The sequence below is a fragment of the Triturus cristatus genome, chromosome 9, assembly GCF_964204655.1.
Source record: "Triturus cristatus chromosome 9, aTriCri1.1, whole genome shotgun sequence".
In the NCBI taxonomy this organism is placed as follows: Eukaryota; Metazoa; Chordata; class Amphibia; order Caudata; family Salamandridae; genus Triturus; species Triturus cristatus.
In genome coordinates, this window is record NC_140592.1 from 1,018,260,817 (window position 1) to 1,018,285,212 (window position 24,396).

The 24,396-nt window shown below is 44.7% G+C and overlaps 1 protein-coding gene across 4 annotated transcripts in view; it reads right to left on the reverse strand.

The window, feature by feature from the left end:
- Window positions 1-24,396, reverse strand: part of IFT43 (intraflagellar transport 43) — a 335,235-nt gene that overhangs the window by 109,810 nt on the left and 201,029 nt on the right. For all 4 annotated transcript variants that reach the window (XM_085626698.1, XM_085626696.1, XM_085626697.1 and 1 more), the window contains 2 exons: window positions 13,403-13,432; window positions 12,110-12,156 (listed from right to left, as the gene is read on the reverse strand). In XM_085626698.1, coding sequence (XP_085482824.1) covers window positions 12,110-12,156; window positions 13,403-13,432 — 77 coding nt within the window. The remainder of the gene's footprint in view (window positions 1-12,109; window positions 12,157-13,402; window positions 13,433-24,396) is intronic.

Consider the following 24,396-nt stretch of genomic DNA (forward strand, 5'->3'; position numbering starts at 1 on the left):
AATACAGACATGGCGACTACAACCGGACACATTATTAAACTCCCCTTTAGAACTAAAATCAGAGAAGCCATCATGCGTATAATGGGGAGAACGAATACGGGCACACGGTCACAGGCTTCATTGTACAGCTTCTCACCAAAATGTAGAATAGGATGCCTTCAAAGTTGTCATTCGAGGTCTGTGCCTCAAGACCTCCTATGGTATTAAGACAACGCTGATGAGAGAGGTCACAGAAACTGAAAGACAACTCCGCAGAGTAGAAATTCCTGAAATAACAACCCCAGCGGAAAGACTGCAACTTTTAGACTTGACTAAAACTTATGGGACACTGATGGAGCATCTCCGTTGCATTCACTATAAAAAACCTTGACATGCCACCATGGGGAAGAGGACAGGGCGTACTGGGATTGGAAACCCCACAGAAACCTATTGGGGCTGCACGGACGAGCTCAGATCAACCAGCCACGACATAGGCAGATATAAACATGGTATTTGTTGCCTATTACTACACCATATACGATATTGCCTCAACCCCCCAATGCACAAAAATAACTCAACTCTTGTTTTCGATACACATTCTGAACCTCACATTCGAACAAACACATCCCTTAACGCAGACTTAGATGTTCAGGAGTTCAAAGTTGCCATTAATCACGTAGCCAGAGCGAAAACACCCAGAATAGATGGGTTACTTCCTGAGTTTTATACTACCTACAAGTCACGGATGGCTGCCCACTTCTACACCATATATACCGAAACACAACATGTTGAGGTGCTCCCGAAATCGACCTGGGAGACCATAATCGTGGTCTTACCTAAACAGGAACGAGACCTGCTTGACGTCCGATCATATATGCCACTATCACTCCTCACACCGGAATGCAAGATACTAGGAAAGGTCATTGCCAATCGACTGCTACCTGACCTGCCTGGGTTGATGTACCCAGACCAGTATGGCTTTGTCTCAGGCCGTAACACTCACATTAACTTACGCAGGTTGCTACACATCATGAACCAAGTTAGCTTCATCCCGGCGTCCCCATACATGGTCTCCTTAGACATAGAGAAGACCTTTGATACATTGCCATACCTGCTCAAGGTGCAGCATACCATGCGACGCAAAGGGAACATACTGAAATGGATCCGGTTGCTGTACTTGCAACCACTTGTATGGGTGCACATAGGTAAGGTATTTTCCGACATATGGAAAATACAAAGAGGGACCAGACAGGGATGATCTCTACCCCCTATCCTGTTTGTCTTTGCCTTAGAGCCATTAGCATGCCCGCTGCAGGCCAAAGGTCCGGACTGGGGTGTAGAAATCGGCAGGTGATACCATGCGGTGGAATGGTATGCAGATGATGCACTATTGTTTCTGAGTCACCCGGAAACTGCCCAATCTCAAAGAGTGTCAATGCAGAGTGAATTTGGTGCCATTTTGGCCCGCAATATGAATTGGGATAAGTCCTGTTTGTTTCCCCTTAAGAGCACTGAGGATACGGAACACCCTGAATATTTAGGAGACTCCATAATATTGGAGCGAGACACCTTCATGTACCTGAAGGTTCAGATCTATCACACTGATCTTAGTCTGAAGGAGGAAACCTGGATAAATGAGTCACTAATGTCCGACAGGCTATTCAGTTCTGGCTTAGGCTCTCACTATCCCCCATCGGAAGGGTGGGTATCATTAAGATGATAGTACTACCCAGATTCCTTTACTTCTTTCCAGCTCTCCCCTGATCTTACCAAAATCCTTTTTTCATGACTTGAAGTCAATTTTTTCAAAACTGATCTGGGGAACCCAAAGGGGACATATCTTGACAGAAAAGGCCATCAGCCCAATACACGGAGGAGAAATAGGTGGACCCAACCCCGAGTCCTACTATTTAGCTGCCCAACTGGTCTGCTTGACATGGTGGCTTTAAGTAGAGTTAGATCCCGAAAGACAGGATATAACAAACCTAATAGGCAGAGCCACTGGAATTTTGTGATTGTGCTGCCACTGTGATTTTTGCATGATTATAGATTTGCTGCATTTGCCACATATTTCATCATCTGCTGCATAATCTGTAGATTTTAACAAAAAACACATTTGGTTTCTAGTTCAAAAGTTAATAAAAACGAAGCGACTCTTGTTGCTGCGAAATGGAAGGCCCTTAGCAAAAAGGTTTACTAGTCACATTTCCGTTGCTTATTGTTGTATTTGGGTGTTAAACAGGTACTATTGAGGTGCAACCAGTGCCCAGACAGTCTTAACAAGTGTATAAAAGACAACATAATGAAATAATAGTATCACAAAATCTGCTGCATTAAGCCAGATAAATTGCCTTTTCTTGCCGCATAATTTACTCAACCCTGCCGCATACTTTGGCCATCCGCTGTGGCATAATTCCAGTGGCCCTTCTAATAGACAATGAGAACCTCATGACCGAACCGAATGCGGGGATGAGACCGAGAGACACCACCCTAGGGCGCTACAAAAATTAAAGCCTGCTGGGACAAATACACGAGGAGGGCGGTAGTGAATGCTCTATACTCTAAATGTAGAATAGGACGCCATTGAGACAGGCAATTGCGGCAGACAACCATGCTACGCCACCTTGGCAACATACAGGAACTGCGCCCCAAGCGCCAAAAGGACGAGGCAAATGCTTTACATATAGTATGGAAATGCCCTGCATCCAATCACACTGGGCTTCTCTACTCTCTGTGCTGACGGAATTGACGGGTAGACCACTAGACAATAATACCGCTGTACGCTTGGGCAGGTTCGTTAGACCAGCAAAAGCCAAGAACGCAACCAAATTCATAGACCTGCCACTGCTTCTGGGGACACAGAACATAGCGATGTTGTGGAAGGCACCTGTGGCTGCTCCCCCTGTGCTACAGAGGCTTGAAGAACTGAGAACATGGAGTAGCACAGAAATAAGCATTATGATACATGCATATGCAAAGACAACCAGGTAGGGAGGGGGAACAAGTGATCAGGAGTTTACACAACAACCTAAGTCGAGAATCCTGCTTGATTCCAAAAGGTTGACCTGCGAACCTGGGGGGCAGACGGGGAGACTAAACCCACACTCCTTTACACATGGAACAGAAAACAGCCGACAACGACATTTGAGGAGGAGGATAATGGACTCAGAAATCCCACATGAACACCCATACTGTACGGGACAATCAAAGGTGGCGTTAGATGTGTATGCATGCGCCTCGACGAGGGAAATAGGAATCGGATGATCAAGTTGCGGTTTAAATGCTCTCATGTAAACAACCTAAAAAAAGAGATTAGCAACTCATACCGTGTGATGTCAACGCCCAGCTGACAAACTTCATCAAAGAGAACACCATCCTCGAGCCTTCCCAATCCAGATTCCGCTGCAACCACATCACCGAGACCACCCTACTCGCCGCTACAGACGACACCCGCACGCCCCTTGACCAAGGCCACACCGCGGCCCTCATCCTAATACCCCTTTCCGCAGCCTTCAACACCGTCTCCCACTGCACCCTCACAGCCAGACTCCACGACGCCGGCATACAGGGAACAGCCCTCGACTGGCTCTGCTCCTTCCTCACCGGCAGAACCCAAAGGATCAGATTCCCGCCCTTCTTCTCCGAGCCCACAGAGATCAACTGCGAAGTACCCCAAGGATCATTGCTCAGTCTCATGCTCTTCAACATCTACATGGCCCCCCTCACCATCATCGTCAGACAGCATGGACTCAGCATTGTATCCTACGCCGACGACACCCAGCTCATTCTCTCCCTCGCGAAGGAACCGGAAGCCACCAGACTCAGCCTCCAGGAAGGAATGAAAGACGTTGCATCCTGGATGAGCAGCAGCTGTCTGAAGCTCAACTCGTAGAAGACAGAAGTCCTCTGATCCACCCCCTCAGCTTGGGATAACACCTGGTGGTCCACCGACCTCAGCAACCCACCCACCCCCACGGACCACGCCCGGAACCACGCATCATATTCGACTCCTCCCTCACCATGACCCACCAGATCAACACCGTCGCCTCCACCTGCTTCAACACCCTCCGCATCCGTCGCAAGACCTTCAAATGGATCCACCCCGAATCCAGAAAGACCGTCACCCACGCACTCATAACAAGCAGACTGGAATCAACAAATTCATGCTACACAAACTCCAGACCATCCAGAACACCGCAGCCAGACTCGTCCTTGGCATCCCACAACATGATCACATCACCCAATACCTGCGAGACCTCCAATGGCTCCCCATCGAGAAGAGAGTAACTTTCAAGCTGCTCACCCACGCCTACAAATCCCTCCACAACATCGGACCCAAAAACGAAAACTGTACACCCAATCAGTCCATCTTAATGTACATACTACTGACAAATGTTGACAAAGATTACAGGCATCAACTTTACAAATCAATAAAGTGCTATTAAAATAAAAAAACATTCAGCTCTGACTGACATTAATTCTGGTATGCCAGCAAGAGGGCAAGCCAGTGAATCGAGCTTTGACCCCAACAGGCTGCGGCCAGCCCTTTAAATATGTTGCGCACCCTGATTGGAGCAGCCCTTCCTAGCCGAAACTAAATACATTCAGAGCATTATGACCCACTACAACAGGAAGTGTTTGACCTAGACTTCCTCTGCAGGGCATGTGGTGGTGATCACCAGCCGGCTGACGAGCTGCCTGTAGTGGTAGAGAGCACCTGTCTGCCCTTCAGCGAGAGCAGGCACTGCCTGACTGAAGAGTAAGAGCCAATGGAAGAAGCCGATTGAGAAAAAGTCTATGACAACCTATAAAGACCAAGCAAGCAGCTCTGGAACAGTGGATCTGGCTCACAAGCTTACTCAAAAGCAAAAGACACACAAGCTTACTCAGGCACCAATGAAACAAGCACTGGCAAAGCCAATAAGTCTCGGCAATGGTCGAGCTCCAAGCTATTGGCGTTGTCAATGTGAATGTCTTTAAGCTGTATTTGGTTCGCAAATTGATCTCACTGGGACTCTGTTAGTGTGTTCATGTTAGAGTGTTAGTGTTAATGTCAGCGTGACAGCGCCCACGAGCAAAAACAAAAGAAAACATGAGAGCAAAGAAGACTTGGCTAAAATAAAAGAAAGTTAACTATAGAAAATAAATCACAATAAATGCAAGAGAAAGGTGCACATAGTGAGAAACAATAGCGCTCTTACACAGGGCCAGGGTATACAATGGGGTGTAATCGTGGGACACACGCTAATTTTTCTACACATAGCTGCATTAAAAAAAAAATGATCTTAACAGACATGCTCTTAGTTTTATAAACAAAAAATGTATGTACAACAATGGGCGCGTACATGGCTTACTTTTAAAGCAATGGGTCCCCTACAAACGTCCTACGTGATGCTCAGATCCAAATAATACAATGGGAAACACCTATTTCTGGCAGACAGAATCAAAAATAAACCATGCTTGTCACTCGGTAATATAGTCGCTTGAACGAGTAAATGAAATGAGGCTAAATGTTGTACCATCCATCAGAAACCACCACAAATACAAAACTACCCTTTACTTTCTGATTCGCCTGCCTTTCAGCTTAGACGATGATTGCCAAGTGATCGTTTCTCTTTGGCGAGTAAAATTTAGCATGCAATCAAACTGCTTGCTGCGTCAGTACAACTACCAGAATACTGACAAAGTTGTTTAACATAGACGCATACCTGAAAATGAGAACTCGATAACCTATTGCACTTTGAGTCCTTTGGGCTTGTTGGAAGGGTGAAAGTTCCCCTGCAACTCCTCTGCAAACCTTGCATAGCGCAGTGATGGCGTGTGCCATGTTTTGCCGTACTTTCGCTGCAGAATATGTGGGGGTGTTTGATGCAGATGCTGTAGGCTTGAGCTGTTTAGGACTAGGTTTGAACTGTCAGCTCCAGTACTGGCGTGGGATTCTGAATCTGTAAAATCCTCCCGATGTGACACTTGGTTTGTGATTCTAACAGTGTCTTAATTATTATTATCCAGCTGCAAGATACAGCCCCTCTCATGCGCTCCCGCTCTCTCGGCTGCAGCTTGTGAGTGTTGTGTAATCTTGCGCGAATCTGAGAAGTCTTAGCCCAGGTTTTGTCTTTCTCCCGCCTACAGGTTTAATGTGGGCATTGGATCCCAATCATATGTGGCAGTGATCTGGCATGACTCAAGTCTGGGATTTGCATCTCTAATTGGTCGTCTCAGGTTTCTACACACTCCTGCAATGCTGAAAGAGAGCGCAGAGGCAGGTGTTCAAAAATCAAAACCGAGAGAGGGAAGAAGGGAGTTTTCAAACTTCCAACTCACGCCTTTCAGCTGCATTCCCAAGTATGGGAAAGGCCGGCTTATAGCTTATGTGTAGGAGTGGGGTGTACAGCTCAGCGCCACTCACTCGGGAGCCCAAGCAACAGCAATATGGTATGACGTATGAGGGAGGAGGTGGGGGCACGGAACAGGCACCCTCTGAAAACAGCATCCGACATTTGATCTTGGTCTATGAATGCTCAGCCACGTGACGAGATAAGAACAAGATTTACAAGCCTATTTACAGAGGAGCTCGGAATGAAACACAAGCGCTTGTGTGAACTGCAGTTAGAGAAAGAATAAAGTAGTTCCTAAAACAGATGCTAAAATGGTGACCAGTGGTTTGATATAGTAGTTGGTTCCTGCTCTCGGGAAGGGCTAAACCCAGAAAGAGGCATGAACCATGCATGCCATGGACAAATGAGTAGAAAGAATAGGAGAGCGATGAGGGAGCCAGCAAATGGGAAGCCTATGGGCAGGTATCAGCCCACAAAGTATATACAACATTTCCCTTCAAGACAGAACGTGCGCTGCCTGGAGCCGAGACCAAAACATGTTTAGTTCTATCTCTACTACAGCCCCCTTTCCTGCCTCGTTCCTTGCTGGATGTTGATATGAGACACCAATGTGGCTGGCGGGCTATGAGGGTGCCCAAAGGAATTCTGGGGTTCACTTTGACCTCTCTCTAGTGACTTGATTGGACCTTGAATTTGAAGCTTCACGGCACTCAAGGTAGCTGCATTTTCTCAAGCCATTCGACAACCAAGCCCCTGGTTAATTTGGACAAACAGGATAAGATTTCTCTGACTGCGACAGGTGGTTCCCAATATCATTGGGTTTTGAAGTGTTACTGGTAGACTTTGCCATCAGTAAGCCACTTACCAGGACGCCCTAATCACTGAGGCTCTAGTTTATTTTGAAAGCAACTGTCTACTTTTGAGAAAAGATCTAATTAGATCCCACTTCCCTCGCAGCATGCATAAAGGTCAGCTATGAATGGCCATATTCAAGAAACTGACTCCTGAAGTCCACTTGATAGCAAGACCATTCATCTGTGAGCCAAAGCCCAGGGTTGTGGAGGGAGGACCAAGGAAGAACACAGACTGCAAAAAGCCAGGCCCCATACCAACACTGTTTTTGTAGTTATGGGTCTTGATGCCCAAGCTCATCACTTGCAGACAAGCACACTAAGCTGCTCTGGACTCACAAAAGAACAGTCCTTTGTGCTAAACTAAGCTATCACTCCCTCCTTATTGCATCTCTCCCACCAGTGACTGAAACCTTAAACAAACACAGAAATAACCCTGAAGACCTGAACACTTAATGAACCGCTCAGATAACCGGTTCCATAGATTTACTATGCTTTCGCCACAAAGCATGCAAAAGGATTCTCTGATTTACTGTGCTTTTGCCACATAGCATGCAAAAGGATTCTCTATTTATCTGAAAATGTGTTACAGAAGTGTTTTTGGAGCAAACAATACCTCTGACTGGTCATCCATCTTTATTGTTTGGGAAAATTAAGTGTTGTGATGTGTACCTAAGCTCCAATCTTAGCCAGCACTCGAGGACAGTGCCCCAGCAAAGCAGAACCTACCACTCCCATCAGGGGCGGGAGATTACACACACTGTATAACCTGTGCTGACCCTTGGGTAGCTTGGCACTGAGCAGTCAGGCTTACCACAGAGGGAATGTGTAAAGCATTAGCCCAGCACTCATGATAAATACCTTGAGCATCAAAAAAGAGACTTCACACGTGTTGTATGTAAATAACGTTTGTATTCAGCATGCATAATAATACACAACATAAGCATCATGTATTTCTGGGCATAAATCACATTGGAAATTATTACTAGCAGTACTAGATCCAGTCGTGTTTAAATGACATCAGTAATATGCACACTTGGGAATTATCCTAATCTACACCCTCCACCACCAGCACCCTTATGTGGTGCAATACATTGTCCACCCAGGCCCACCCAATCAATTGTTATAATTCAATACCACACAGTTATAGGGTGCACCCAGGGTCACAATATCAGAAATATGTGCATACCACAAATGATAACACTTTTTAGCGGCACCGTCGGCCGAGGCCCCTGGGGTAAAACAAATGTCACACGTAATGCTATTCTGGCAAGAAATCAACGTATTAGGCAAACTGCAGTCCAGTGTTGTGAATCACAGGCCTTCCCCACTATCACTCACACACACACACTCACTCACTCTGCACCACTACGCGGTGCAATTAATAGCAGACAAATCTGTGCGGAAGCGCTCGCACATATGTCAAATGGTTACACACTGCAGTCCCCAAGGCCCCAATCCTCCCTCTGTCACCCTGACTATCCTACACTAACAAATTGGAGACACTCTGTCCCACCCCCCTTCTCCTCCCTCCCCAGGCACTAGGACGCACATGGCTGTAATCACTCTTAGTCAAGGTCAAGGTCAACTATGAGGCAGTCGGCAAAAGGGGTTTGGCAACCACTCAAGAAGTTCTCCCACAGAATGCGGAACAGACACGGGCTGAGGGCAATAAGCGCTCACGTCAAAGGGGCCCCCTAGGGCCTTCCAGCACCAGACCGATTCTGCGAAGCACAGGGGGGTCATGCAGTGGATGAATGGAGAATAAAGCGGGGAGCCCTTCAGAAGGAGGAGGCACCCTGTCAGGTACACGTTGATCAGAGTCACACCCAAGAAATCCAGGCATAAGGTCGGGTGGGCGATGATACAGGTCGCACCAGACAATTCCGGTCACACAACAAGGAGCTGCAAAATCCGTGCCTCCTTGGAAATGAGGCACAACGTCCGATGCACGTTGATGTTAGCCGCACCAGACAGCTCTGGTCACATACACACACAAAGAGTTGCAAAATCTGTACCTCCTTGGAAATGAGACACAATGTCCGGTGCATGTCGATGTTAGCCGCACCACACAGCTTCGGTCACTCACACAACGAAGAGCTGCAAATGACGTGCCTCCTTGGAAAGGAGGCACAATGTCTGGTGCACGTCGATATTGGTAGCACCAGATAGTCCCAGTCACATACACACAGGCACATGTTCAACACTGCTTCACAAGGTAGAATGAGGCACTACTACGGTTACGCTCCCACCTCACAACCGAGGGTCGCAACCTGTGAATCGGACACCGCACGCAATGAGCATGCAGTTGGCGTGTCGCAAAGGAGAAATGCAGCACGATCGACGAAGTGGGCCGCGTGGGTTTCACAACCGGTGAATCCGCTCACCACCAACAAGACACTGATGTGTGCCAAGGCCCCCACTATGAGGGGGCCCCTTGCCTTAGATGTGGGCCAGACTTCTGGCTCAGTGCACGGCAATCCAGTCTCCAGGTACAGTTCTTAATTCCACGCCCAAGCCGCGCTACCATTGGAATCCAGTAGACCATGTGGGCACTTGAGAGGGCACTGTGCTTCAGGTGTCGCAGGTAGACGGTGTGGGTCCCTCTTAGGAGAACTTTGATGTCCCTGAGACCGCTGAACGAACAGGGGGCAAGATCAACAATACCTTGGAGAGCATACTTCAAGGTGCCACACAGCAGTAGGTAGTCGGCCCAGGCCAGCCACTATTCAGGAAGGGCATGCGGTCCCTTTCAATGGCAGAAATCCTCCTTGTGCACAACAGAGTCCTCTGGCAATGTGCACCACACAGTCCAGGTTCTCCGGTTCTACGTCCCCACAAGCGTATCTCACCCGTGCTGAAGTATGACACCAGCACTTATACTGGAGTGTGCCTTTGAAGTTGGAGGTGGTTCAAAGTGACAACTTTTGAACCACAGATGTCTCCCCTAAATTTCAGTCCTGTCTACCATGAGGCCGTGAAATGTAGATTTTTATGTTTAGTGGGGCCATGATTTGGCTCCAGAGCTCAAGTGTCACAACCTCTTCCTCCAAACTCTCCAGCTGGCCTGCACCTGGTAGAGGTCTGTCTTTCCATTTGCAAGCCCAGTGTTTTACAGCTGTCGCTGGGGAATGCCCAGATGTGCGCCTCCAACCTCCAATGCAGACTGGAGCCAAGCACCAAGGCACACAAAGAGTTTAGAGCACAGAAATACACACTTTTTGTTAGTGGCATTTCTGCGCGAATTACGGCAAAGCCACCTTTACCACTGGCAAGCACTTGTCGATGCGAATCCAATGATATGAAACATTATGAGGCTGCTCCACTGCAATCCACTATTGCAATCTGAAGTGATTTCAACCATTTCCCCAAGTTAGCCTATGGAAAGAGCAAACCTCATAGGCAGTGATAATACGCATGCATATTCCTCACTACCTGGGCAGGGGTCACACATGTGTACCTGCCCTGCCTTTCACCTTCCACTAACTTCGCCCCTTAAGAAGTACCCTCGAGGTACTTTGGTGGAAGTGAACGGTCCTCTCAGGATAGCTATTTACTTAAACATACCAGTCTGAGGAAACGCGCAATTGCGGGCATCAGACTGCAAAGACAGGCTAAACACCTATTTAGGAGCACCATTGGTGCAAAGCGCAGACCAGCCTGCAATGGCAGGCTGGACACATATTAAGGCACACCATTGGTGCAAAGGACATACCAGCCTGCAATGGCAGGCCGGACACATATTTAGGAGCACCATTGGTGCAAAGCGCATACCAGCCTGCAATGGCAGACTGGACACGTAAGGTGTGAGTGCACACACCAGCCTGCAATGGCAGGCCCGACCCATGTCTTAAAACATAATAGGCGCAAGTGCACACCCACCAGCCAGCCATGGCAGACCTGACCAATGTTTTAGAAACCTTAGGTGAGCAGCTCTTCCTAACATATGTAGGAAGGACGCGCTCACTTTCACACTGCACTTACAGTGGGAAAGTGACCCAAGCCCTGAGGCCTTAACAAGAGAATCAGCCACCCCCAGGAAGTGTCCCATTAAGAGAGCAAACCCCCTCGGTAGGCAAAACCCACATGGAGGTTCATCCCTATCCGGCCATTTGGTGGTAGTGAATGGCCCCCTAAGGGTTAGCAACAGAGTGAGACCAGCCACCCTGAGTATGAGACATTTTTGAGAGGCAATTCGGGTGGGTGGCACAATCAGTGCGGCATCCCCCTAGTAGCTAGAGTCGCACCCGCCCTGGATATGTGGTGTACCTTTTTACAGGGCACTCACAGGTGTGACACCTAACCCAGTGAAGGGAAGGGTGTGCACACTCTCCCACTGCAGTACAGTGGGAAAGTGTCCAGAGTCCTACGGCCACGAAAAGAGAGTTGGCAAAAACCAGGAGGACAAAAAGCAAAATGTTTTAGGGAAATCCCCCTAAGAAGGGCCATGTCCAACATTGCTCAACTGTCGCTATCACTAACGAGTCCAGGAGATTAAGGGAATCTTGACTAACCTTTCCAAGCAATAATGGTCAGGACCATGTGAGACCGAGGAAAAACAGCGATACTAGGGCTGATACTGCTCATTAAACCCCACCTGTGGCATGACCTACAGTAAAGATCGACACGCGCTTTATATGTTATTGAACACACCATGGTTTTTCAGTGGTCATTCATGACTGCCCAAGATGTAACTGGGACAGATAGAGAGAGAGATTGAGAATGGAGGAGAGGGAGTAAGGGGACTGAAGAATGTGGGATGAGAGGTGCGAAGAGTGTGGGAAGAGAGTCAAGGGAGGGAAGAAAAAGAGGAACAAAGTCAAAGAGAACAGACAGGCTGTGATAGAAAGTACTGCTGCTAGACAACAAAACTTGTGACAGAATGCCCGTCCCCGCCTTCTATTGCGATACAGTGACCATTAGTAGCAGGTGTCCTCTTACCTCCCCCATCATCTGACCCCTCCAAGCTCTGCTGTCGAAGCCGGTGACTGGAAAGAAGCAAGAGAGAACCATGAGATAGCCCCCTATACCTCAGAGCACATCACTCCATCCTACCCCCACACACTCCAGTTCCACATCCTTACTCTGTCCATATAATCCCACAACTTTCTTAAGGGGTGCACGCTATTACAATAACCTGTTGAGCAACCCCAGCCTTAACATCCTTCCTTAGAGCACACTGACACTGCTTTTAAATTCTGGCTGCCTCTGAGCACCACATCCCCACACCTAGCACTTCCACGGCACATACACACACACACACTACAGTCTGCCTCTGAACACCTGAGCACCACCTCTAGACTCTACATACCCCTGTACACTTCCGCTGGGCACAACCTCTGCAGCCACCCGACAACACCCTGCCTGTGAGCACCACATCCCTACACACAGCCGCTGACATTGCTATCCCTGTGCCCTGCCTTTGAGACATACAAAAACAAACAACCACACCCTGCCTTTGATTTATCACTGCCTATGAGCACCACATCCTCCTGTCTAACTTCTATACACGCGTAGCCCTGAACCTGCCTGTGAACCCAGCCAGTGCAGCCATGCACCCGCAAAAGGACAAAAACACACACTGCATTGTACTCGTATCTAAGCTAGAACTGCATCTAATTATCAACCAAGTCTCTACACACTCCCTATTATTCAACCCTACGCCCTGAGTGCAACCTCTACATGTTACAACTACACCCTGTCTGAGCACTGCACTTTGCGTCTATTCATTCCTATCACTGCATCTTACCTCTAACTACAACCTCGGATCAATGGCTCAACCGAACACACACAAACACACAGCCTGTATACATCATTCTACCTGCAAACTACCTCTGAGCGCATACACACAGCCTCTGCTATCCATCAACATACGCTGCCTTTGTTCATGCATATCCCCCACACCCTGCACTAATTACTCACATATAGCTACCGAGCCTCCCTCCACACACGCAGTCTCTGAACACCCCATTCCCTGACTCTGGACAACCTCTCCCCAGCCACTGCTTCTGAACATATATCTAGCCCCACCATGCCTTTGAGCGCCCTCTCTCTCCCAGAATCCATCTGAGTAGCTCGAAAACCACGACCTTGCTGTGCAGCCAAACTTGCTTGCACTTGCTCAAGGCTCAGTCACACACACCTCTGGGGGAGGTTCACCGTTTATAAATGGCGGCGACCAATGGAACGGGCTCAGCCAGAGGTGATGCAGAACTGGTAGATGGAGATACTTACTCTTCAACGTCATCTGCTTTCTTCCCAGACCTGTAAAAAAAAAAGGACAAAGATGAGAGTGTGGACAGGTGAAAGATTCAGAAGTGCACATGGGCAGGGGCTGCGCAGGCCACAAGCAAACATGGTGAAAGACCAGGGCAGAACAAGCTTAGCTTTGGGGTTACCAGAAGGGCACGAAGCACGGTACATGGGGCATGGATCTTTTTCTGCACAGCTTCTTTAGGACCCAAACATGAGGCCCTCCCAATGACTACATTCCAATGATTCCAAGTGGGCAGTTTGGGAGCAGGTGGCCGCCGATATCTGAAACTGATAAACTTTAAGGGTAGACTGCCACCCCTTCCCGAACAGAAGGAAGTGATCCACAGGGCCTCATATAAAGGTTAGATATGAGCCGCTAGCAGCCTGCCAACTCACACCGTGCCACCATGTGCCACACGATATTGACTTCCTTCACATGGTCATCCAGTGAGAAGCCCAATTCACACGGTAGCAGGGAATATGAGCTTGAAACCACTGCACAGAGTGGGTTTCCGGCTCCTCCTTGGAGGCTATGAACAGTCGATGTCCATTAAGGGTGTGAAAACACTACAGGATATTGACACCAGACTAAGCAAACTTTATTTGTTTTTGTTTTTTGAGGGGGCATAAGTAGGTAGTTCTCGGTACTAGACATTGCCTCCTCCTCACACAGTAAAATATTGTTTAAGTTGGCAGGTTTGTACTGGGCATAAATGAACAGAAAGGCATGATCAACCACAATGTATACAATGGATAAGACATGACCTAACAGGCATTAGCGAAAGGCATCAACAATTGGGTGATAATGAACAGGAACGGTGTGGGCCAACGGCATACCTGTAAAGAAAAGCACAACCGCGCAGTAAAGAACTGTGTAATGGCGGGGCTTTCAGGGTGTGACAATTACCGACTGTAGCCTGTATCTCGCCCCCTGCCTGAACTACATGGATTCCTTTCTGCAATGTTGTTCAGGACTTCCCCTCTCTCTACTGGCCCCTCTTCCCATTCTGTTGCCAATGTGATCCTCTCTTACCAGGGTATTCAGCCCAGGTGTGTAAGTAAAGGGAGGAAGGTATCTTTTTGTGGCATCTTACTAGCACAGGCTTGTTAGGGCCTGGTAGGACTTAGGGTCATAATCTCCATCCCTCTGTAGACCCTATCCTTCCCTGTACCATTCTCCACTTAATCCCATGCAAACACCACAGATTATTCCTTAGATGGTATAACACTGGCTCTAATGTGTGGTCTCTCCGTCACTCTTGGATAAATTGCATACAATACTTCTTTGTTGTTTACAGGTATGGGATGTGCACAATTAATTAAATTTCCATTTGCATACTTATGCAAAATTTCAGGAAAATGACACAAAAATATGCAAAATGCAAAACCAGCATCTAGTGTTATATTTTAGCCTGTAATGCTTTTAGAGATGAAGGCATAAAAAAACAGAAGCACACTGAACACTCTTGCTCACATGTGCTTGTTGGGGTGTAATTATGGGCCTAATTAAGATGGCGGTCGGAGAAGCGGCCGACCGCCATAAAACCAGGTTGGCAACCAACCAACATGTAATCGGCGGTACCACCCACCCAATTAGGATTCGACCGTGGTGAAGGTGGTCAGAAACAACCCTCTCTTCCATTGTGGCGTGTGCTGCGGCCCGGAAAAGGGCCACAGCACAAGCTGCAGTGGAAAAGAGGACGTTTTAAAATATCCATGCCCCGTGAGCCAGGCACTATGGCGCCTGGTACATGGACATGGATGTTTCTGGGGGCACCACAGGTGCCCCTGCGCCTCATAGCAGGGCCTCAGGGGCCCAGCTAGGAGCCCCCAAAGTCCATTTACACCAGCCTTTCCATGGTGGTCCGACAGCCATGGAAAGGCTGTACGAAAGGGACATCGTAATCCCTACAGTGGTGCCTGAGCAGGCACAGCCCCTATTGTAGGGAATACGATCCGACAGATGGTTCGAAGGGCGAAGCGTCGGTCGGTCCCTACGACTGATGCGGTCCGACTGACCTCATCATAATGCGCCGATCAGACTGCTCACCTGGATGTAGATGGGACCACCACCAACAGCCAGTCAGTGGAGATCCCACCGACATAATAATCAGGCCCTATGTTAGGTGGCGTAATTTTGGAAATGTAGCACAATGTAATGTGAATTTACCATAATTATGTGAGATTATGGCAAAGTAATGCAAAAATGTGCGACCAATGATATGTTCTTCTGCCGCTCCAGGGAAAACACCCTGTAATGAGCCTTGGTGCTTTAACAAGGTTTGTCTCCTTTTATGCCACTGAGAGAGCTCCTTATACCACATTCAACCCCACCAATACGCTTCAAAAGTCTCTACATATGATACTACCCACCTCGAAAGATGGTACGGTGCGCAGCTGCATCTGTTCTGACACTATCTGCAACACTAGGGCGACCAACCGTCCATAAATTTAATGGACGGTCCGTTATTTGGGCCTCTTGTCCGTTGGTGGTGATGAGCCCTTTCACGGGTCCCTTTTATCCGTAATTCTGGACATTGGAGCGAGCTGCACTGTCCCCCTGCAAGCAGCCTTCGAGTTCTGTAACTCTCACTACAGGGGCCGGCTCGCACTCCCGCTGTGAACTAAAGGGCCTGCAGCAGCCCGTCCCCGACCTGGCACAGACTGCTATCGGCCCATTATCATTCTGATTGGTGGCCAATTGTCACATACAGAATGCTAACGGGCCTCTCTGTGCACTTTCAGCATTTGCTGGGCCTCTCCTGCCTCAGTCTAGGCATGGCATTCTGCTTTTGTTCAGTGGCTGGTGTCACTTCACAAGGGGCCAAGCTCTAGGGAGGTGGGGGGAGGTTGCATTTTGACACTTTTTATAGGGTTAAAGGCACAGACTTCAGATCCGTTGTGTGCCAGCAATTTATAGGCTACAAACGTCAGTTAACTCTGGCGATTGATGTATCTGTTTAAGAGATCTGAGTTTTGTTTGTCTGAGTTTTGACTCATCATAAAGTAGCGCAGAAGGATAGTGTGCCTCCAGCGAAGCACAATGTGTAACATGCAGGTAAACGAATCGTTTTACAGCTCAGTTGTTTACTGTTTTTGTCACAGGGACTCTTTTATTAATTGCAGTTCATAAGATACAATCCTTATATAGCACGGTGAGCTATGAACCAAAATCAAATCGGAGCATGGAAACTGCAATTCACAGTTCTACATCCTAACTGTATTTCTCTAATCATTCATTAATCGAAGGTCGATAAATAGGGTTCCTTTGGATAATAATAATCACTTAGAACTAAACACCATCCCAACCACTATGGTAGGTTCTAAATCCTGAGTTTGTATTCCTCCAGAATAAGTAGTTAATAATAATTTGATTATTAAGTATGTACATTGTGTAAAAAATATTTTTTAAAGTTATATTTTAGGTGTGGGTTGTTGGGTTTGTAGGAGCTTAGAGTGGGAAGTTAATTAAATAATAATTGATGAATTATTGATTAATTAGTAGTTAATTATGTACATTATGTAATTATTATATTTTTGTAATTTATATTTTAGGTGCAGGTTGTTGGGTCTGTAGGGATATAGGGTGGGGGAAATAACTGATTAATTATAAACTATTATTAATTAAATATGTAATTTGTGTAATTATAATTTATTTATTTAGATATATGTTAAATGTGTGTTGCTAGGTATGTGGGACTACAGTGTGGGAATTTAACGAAATGATTATTAAAGACTTTTGTCTTATATTAAATATTTTAAAAATATATAATTATCTTAATTTAATAGTTTTTTAATGTATATATTTAATTTTAAGTTAATAGTTTTGTTAAATTAATACTAGTATTAAAATAAGGTATGTGTTTGAAGTGAAGTACTTACCCTACTGTTGCACAGAGTTGAGTGCGAATAGTAAAGTTTACCCCTCCTGGTTCCAACGCTTTCCCTACTGTTGCACAGACTGAAGTGGGAATAGTACATTTTACCCCTCCCGAGTCCACCGCTTTCCCTAAAGTTGCACAGACTGGAGTGGGAATAGTACATTTTACCCCTGCCGAATCCAACGTTTTCCCTACTGTTGCACAGACTGGAGTGGGAATAATATTACAGTTTTATTACCAAGGACGCGTTTCGGCGTTAGTCTTCTTTCAGCATGCATTTTAAATGAGACATCTCCAACCTGCCACTTTTCAAATAACAAAAATTACTTCATTGAATGAAGAACTCATTGAAGGTAAGAGAGGACTGCTGCTTTTAAAGTCCCAGACCAATATCCAACCTCTTACAGGTTTAATACACACCCAATGATAACTTTTAGCAGAGTCAGCGATATTCCCACATTTCTGTCTGCATGACGATTGCAACCTCTGCCTGAAAACACTCGCCACAAGTGTTTTCCTGAATGGGTGCGTATTTACAGTCCTCCCTCCTCGTTAAAAAGTGCTGAGTTGCTGCTTACATATCTCACGGTAAAAGCCCCTCGCCAAACCATAGAATCTCCGAGAGCCTACCGCAGGTGTCAGTCCAATGGCTAGAATTTTATAGTTTTATTTATATTGTTTACAATTAAATTAGTAATGTTTGTATAATATATAATACATTTTTAGTAAAATATATACATTTATATTGCTTCCTTTTCATGTGTAATTAAGTTGGTATGTTTTTTTTTTATATCCAGTTTGTTACTGTTTTTATTTTATTGTGTGTGTGACACACATATATATATATATATATATGAAACTGAGTTGGAAAATATGAGGGGCAGACCAGCACCAGGAGCAGTTAAACCTTCCTTGGGGGAAGAACTGGACTGCCTTAGAAGGAGTCGTAGGGAGACTCAGACCCAGGATCACTAATATGTCAAAAGACGACGGACCAAAAACAGGCGGGAGCGAAGGAGGGCAGCTCGAGAAAGGTGGCAACAGTGGAAACACGAAACAGGTGAGAAGAAGGGGACAATGGAGGAAAAGATAATACCCCGAGACCAGTATGACCAAGGGGTTACAGATATTGTAAAAACAGACAGTCCCAACAATACCATCATTAATCTTACTGACCTCACACTAAACCCTTCCGAGCAACAGATCCTTTCATTAGGTTTGTCATATTGTCCCTCCACAAATTTCGATTATACAAATACTCGAGCTGACATTTATAAGTTCGTCAGGAAACTCAAACTCCAAAAATTTCATCAAATGAAGGCGAACTCCCCAAACACGATCCAAACAACAAATGGTGATAGTAATCAAACAGATGAAACTGTGACGGGCAGCCTACATGTGGCCGATTTAAATTCACTCAAAGACTTGTATAATCTTGGCAAGGAATGCAAAATGGATGATGGGCATGAATCAGAGGCAGGAGAATATCAAGAATTGGCGACTCAGGATTTTTTATCACCAGGATTTGAAACTTGTGCCAAACCTGAAACCAATTTCAAAGAAAAGTCTAAATTCACACCCATTAAGCCCCACGATGCCATAGACTTATTCAATGAACAAGTAGTGGCGGAAATCAAACAACTCCATATGGAAACCAGTATAAACAAGATACATATCAGCAATCCAGAACGCAAATACCACCAACTAATGGAAAAAATTAACAAGAACAAACAGATTGTAGTCAGAAATGCAGATAAAGGGGGGAAATGTGGTTTTGTGGACACTCAAAGATTATGCGGAGGAGGCAAGTAAACAACTGAATGATATTGATTGTTACCGCAAAAGTTCCATGCAAAAATTCAAACAGGCACAAGATCATTTCTCTGGAAAACTGTTGGCATGGAAAAGCACGGGCCTCCTGAATCTACAGGAATTTAAGTTTTTGAAAAAGGAGAATCCAACCATCCCCCTGCTATACTTTTTGCCTAAGGTACATAAATTGGTGTCAAAACCACCAGGCAGACCTATAATCTCTGCATGTGACGGTCCATTAGAGAATATATCAGTATATATTGACTCTTTTTTACAACATGTGAAATCACTCAAATCCTACGTGCAAGATACAAGCAATTTCATCCGAAAAATTGAAAAAATCAGCTGGCAGGAGAACTATTGTCTCATAGCCTTGGACGTTACTGCACTATATACCTGTATACGCAATTAGGATGGGGTGAAAGCTGTAGAGTACTTCTTGGCAAACCGACCCCTAAAATTTGCCAAACATAATCAAATGTTGTTGGACTTACTAACATTTTGTTTGGAGAACAACTTGTTTTTATACAAAAATCAAGTCTACCAACAAATACAAGGTGTGGCAATGGGGGCCAGCTTCTTCCCCAGCAATGCCTGTCTCTTTATGGGATGGTGGGTCGAGCTGGTCCTCATGAAACAGTATGCCCATATATTTTCTGGCAATATAGTAACATGTTTACGGTTTATCGATGACCTTTTTCTTGTTTGGAATGGGTCAATTCAGAGTGCTCAGGATTTTGTTGCAGAGATAAATGTAAACAACTTGAATCTTAAATTCACATGTGACATCAGCTATGAGACTATCACATTTTTAGATACTCAGGTATACATCTCCCACAAAGTCCTAGCAACAACACTGTTTAGAAAACCCACAGCAGGCAATTCTATATTGCATGCAACAAGTGCCCACCCCCCTCACTAAATTCACAGCATCCCCTATGGGGAGATGTTGAGAATTAAGAGAATATGTAGTGAGGAACAGGATATGCGGGAAAAACAATAACAATGTAAAAATAGATTTTTACAGCGTGGGTACAAAAACCGTACTATTGAAGCAGCAATATGGAAAACTAAATTCAGAGCAAGACAGGATCTATTACAATACAAATCTAAGCCTAACACAGCAACGGGTGCTTCCTTGACAGAACCTACCAGATTGATACTGGGATACAATAGACAGGAAGGACAGATTAGGGCCATAATTAGACGCAACTGGCCCATTTTAATGGGAGACCCGGTCATAGGGGGAGCCATACCCAAAAGACCCTCTATCACGTTTAGAAAAACGGCATCTATGGGTAGCTCATTAATGAAAAACAACCCAGAAGATATGGAATCAAATACGTGGTTGGCACCTAGGACAGGTTTTTACAAATGTTCTAGTTGCAAGGCATGTCAATTTGGTGTGAATACCAAACACTATCAAACTGCTTTTAGTTCTAAGCAGTATTCCATATCCAAATACCTGTCATGCAAAACAGACTGTGCTGTCTATGCACTGATGTGTAGTTGCAATCTCACATATATAGGTAGTACTAAACTGCCAGTACATAAAAAAATCTTGCAACACACATGTGCAATTGTACACAAAGACCCTAGTTACCCGGTAGCAAGGCACTTTAAGGAACAACATCAAAGTAGCCTTAAGCACTTTAAATATTATGTGTTAGACACCGTGCCATCCAACAAAAGGGGTGGTAACAGAGAAGCAAAACTACGGCGTTTGGAGACTAGGTACATATTAGAACTAGATACCAAGCAGCCTAAAGGTCTTAACACCAGTGAGGATTTGTATACATATTTATGATAGATACAATCATGATTCGTTCATTTTCTATTACTGTGATATTTATTCTGTACTTTTACTCTGCACTTTTGTATGATATTTATTGCATATTTATTTATTTATTTATCCAGTTGGGTAGGTATTTACACTGTATTATTAGATAATTGACAGTAGAATTGTCCAAAACACATAGGGGATCTACTGGGTTAAGATTCTTCGCCCCGAACCTTGGACAACAGAATTGAGGCCTTTTTGAAAACCTGTATATATGTCTTAATGATTCTTTGTTGGTTAACATTGCACAAATTGGAGGATTTTAGTTAATTTACTGAGATTTTAGGTTGGAATGATCTTTTAACAATTTTATTATTGTGAATATCATTTTGTGGGAATCAGCCTATTGATCTTATTCTATTGCATTTTAACGGTTGTCCTCCTTTTCCTCTTTTTCTTCCCTTTTTCCCTTATTCTTTCTTTCTCTATCTTGACCATGATTTATATTGCCATCAGGCATTTATGGCAAATGGCATTGTCCTAAACCCACAACCCTGGCCAACTATATATGAATAGCAGCTTGCACTCTCTATATGAATTACTTTTGCACTTTTTTGCACATTTGCACATAAAATTCTTGTATATGGGTCTTGCACTTTAGGAAAATGGGGGGTAACCTACAATTAGCACTTAGTCACTTTATTTATACAGCAATTGGAAAATATTTTTTTTGTATTAACCAGAATAATAGGAATGTTTACATGATTATGGGATTGACTGGTATTTTGCCTGCAATAATATCCCCGTATCTATCATTGTCCAATATTGTATTTTACAAAGAACTGTTTTCTGTTTTTTTTATATATAGTAAGGACACATGCACATTACTTATCCTAATTTTAGCATTTATTCCCAGTCAGCTCCTAAACGATTGTTCCTCCCTAGCCCCCTACCTAAAAGCTCTAGTAAAGGACTTACAAGTTCAATCAGAATTCTTTCTTTGTAAATTTGGTCATCCCAAATTTTTCAAAAGGGTCAAACTAAAGATTCTTCAGAACGCAGTCAAGATTTGGTACTATACTAGACTAACTCTACAAATACCATACTACAGTGATTCCGCCCCTATCTGGGACTCCCCAGGTACGCCAGCTTGCCTTTTGGACTCCCTAGCAATTCCGCTCCGGGAGAATGGGATTAAGTATTGGGGTCAACTTTTGGAAGATTTCAACTTAATTTCATGGCAGAGATTGTCTGAATTAACCAACAACACTTTCTCTAAATTTAATTATTACCAACTAGCCAGTTGGATAAAGACATTAGAAAAAAAGGGTGATACAAATTCTGAGCCTGAATCAAGAATAAAATGACGACCCAAGGCGCCGAAAGAAATTGCAGAATGGTATTGGATGTTCATACAAGAAGAAGAAGGGCCCCAGAAGGTATTGATTGAAAGCTGGAAGAGAGAACTGCCAGAAAAAGATCATGAACTATTATGGCAAGTATCAATGGCTTGTTTATGGCGCTATGTGAGATCTGCCCCATTAAGAAAAAAACATCTCTTTACTGTCCACAAGGCATACTGGACACCCCGAAGGTTATCAAAGATGGGAAGCCAGACAGTAAGAAAATGCCCGAAATGCGGCGAAGTTAATGCGAATGAAGTACATATGTTCTGGCAGTGTTCCTCGATCCAGTCCTTCTGGGAGAAAGTGGGTAAGATCTTATCTGAGGTTCTAGTGCAAGAATTAGAGGTGAGCCTAGATATTGTAATCTTTGGGGTTTTAACAGGAACAGCATATAATGGGAGTTTCAATAACATTCAAAAATCTATTATTTTTGTCTTAATACTGCTGGCAAGAAGGGAATTGTGTATTAAATGGATACTTCCATATCCCCCCGACCGAGGCAGAATGGATTCTCTCAGTACAAAGGGTGGCTAATCTTGATCGAGCGATTAGGTTGAGCAAGAAGACAAAATTCTGGGAACTATGGGATAAATGGTTAGGGACCAATAGAAATTAGATAGACTGTAGCCATGACCGCTGTCAAGTTTGAATTCAGAATTATGTATTGGATCTTGCATTTTTTTCTCCTCTGTCTATGTTGTTATCCATTTCTTCCCCCTTTTCCACAAATTCATCTGGTCCTATGATTAAAATTATGCTCTACAGGCTCTTGCAGACTCGTGTCTGCATTATAATCTTTGCCTGTGTCAGTGAAGTTAGTCCCTTTTGACCTGGCAGGGGGAGTGTCTTCTTTAGGCCACCCGGGATGCTTAAAACATCCCCTCCGTACGGAGTGACCCGGTCCCCCCTGCTCTAGTAGAACCGGACTCTTTTCCTGATGGCTTCGGCATAATGACAAATGAGGATATTTAAAAAAATAATAATAATTAAAAAAAAGGAATATTTTAATGTGCAGTATGTCTTCCATTTCTATTATTGCTGTGTATTGCACTTTAAAAAGGAGGTAATGCCGCCCATGCGCTGACATGTGATCAAGCCCGTCTCTAACGGCTGAAACGCGTCATGGCGACATGGTGATTGCAAAATAAAAATCACTTGGAAGAATTTGGGTCTACTCTTGTCTTCTTCAAGCAAAACGGAGAAACAGGCAAGCGCGCTGAATATATATATATATATATATATATATATATATATATATATATATACATATTACAGTCCAACGAGGTTGAGCGCGCACAAAGGCAACAACGAGATGGTCAGGCATAAATATATGTATATAAACATACATACACACATATATATGTATATATATCTCTACTGGTAATATTTTTAAATGTAAACAAATTAGTAAATTATAATAATAAGTATATATTTATATTTTTTGTATTATTGAAATGTTTTTAATTTACCTTATGTTATTGTTACATGTTAATATATTTAATGTTTACTATGTTTAACTATATATATTTAGGGTTTCGATATTTTGTCAGTGAGCCAAAATATGCAGCAATAAAAGGTCAATTATGTGGCGCTGTGTTGGCACATTTTGTAATAGTATTTCTTATTTATTTTGTCATGTTTAGGTCTCGCCTACGCAGCGCGCACCTGCTGTTTGGAGTGACCTTATGGAATCACTGTACTTTTTTAGAAACTCGTGCATGTACTGCACTGTTTCCAATGAGCCCTCGTGCATGTACGGCGTTTACCTTGCAGGAGCGAGCTGCGGCGCCATCTATTTGCAATTTACGTGCCCGCCGCTTCTCGCTCCCATAAGGTAAACCCTCTAGATGGACTGAGCCTGGAAGCCGCGCCCCTGTTCCCTACCGTGGCGTTTCTGGCCGTGCTCCACTCAAACCCCCTTGGGTTTGCCTAGAAGCAAGTAAACGTACCCGAAAGTCCAGAGTGCGAGTCACTTTAACTTTCGCGGCCGCGGGGCTGCACTTGCCTTTCAGCGCTTGTTTCTGTTATCTGTGCTTTGCTGCTCATGCAAGAGCATAAACTGTAAGCATTTCTGGAAATCTAGTCTGTCTTTTG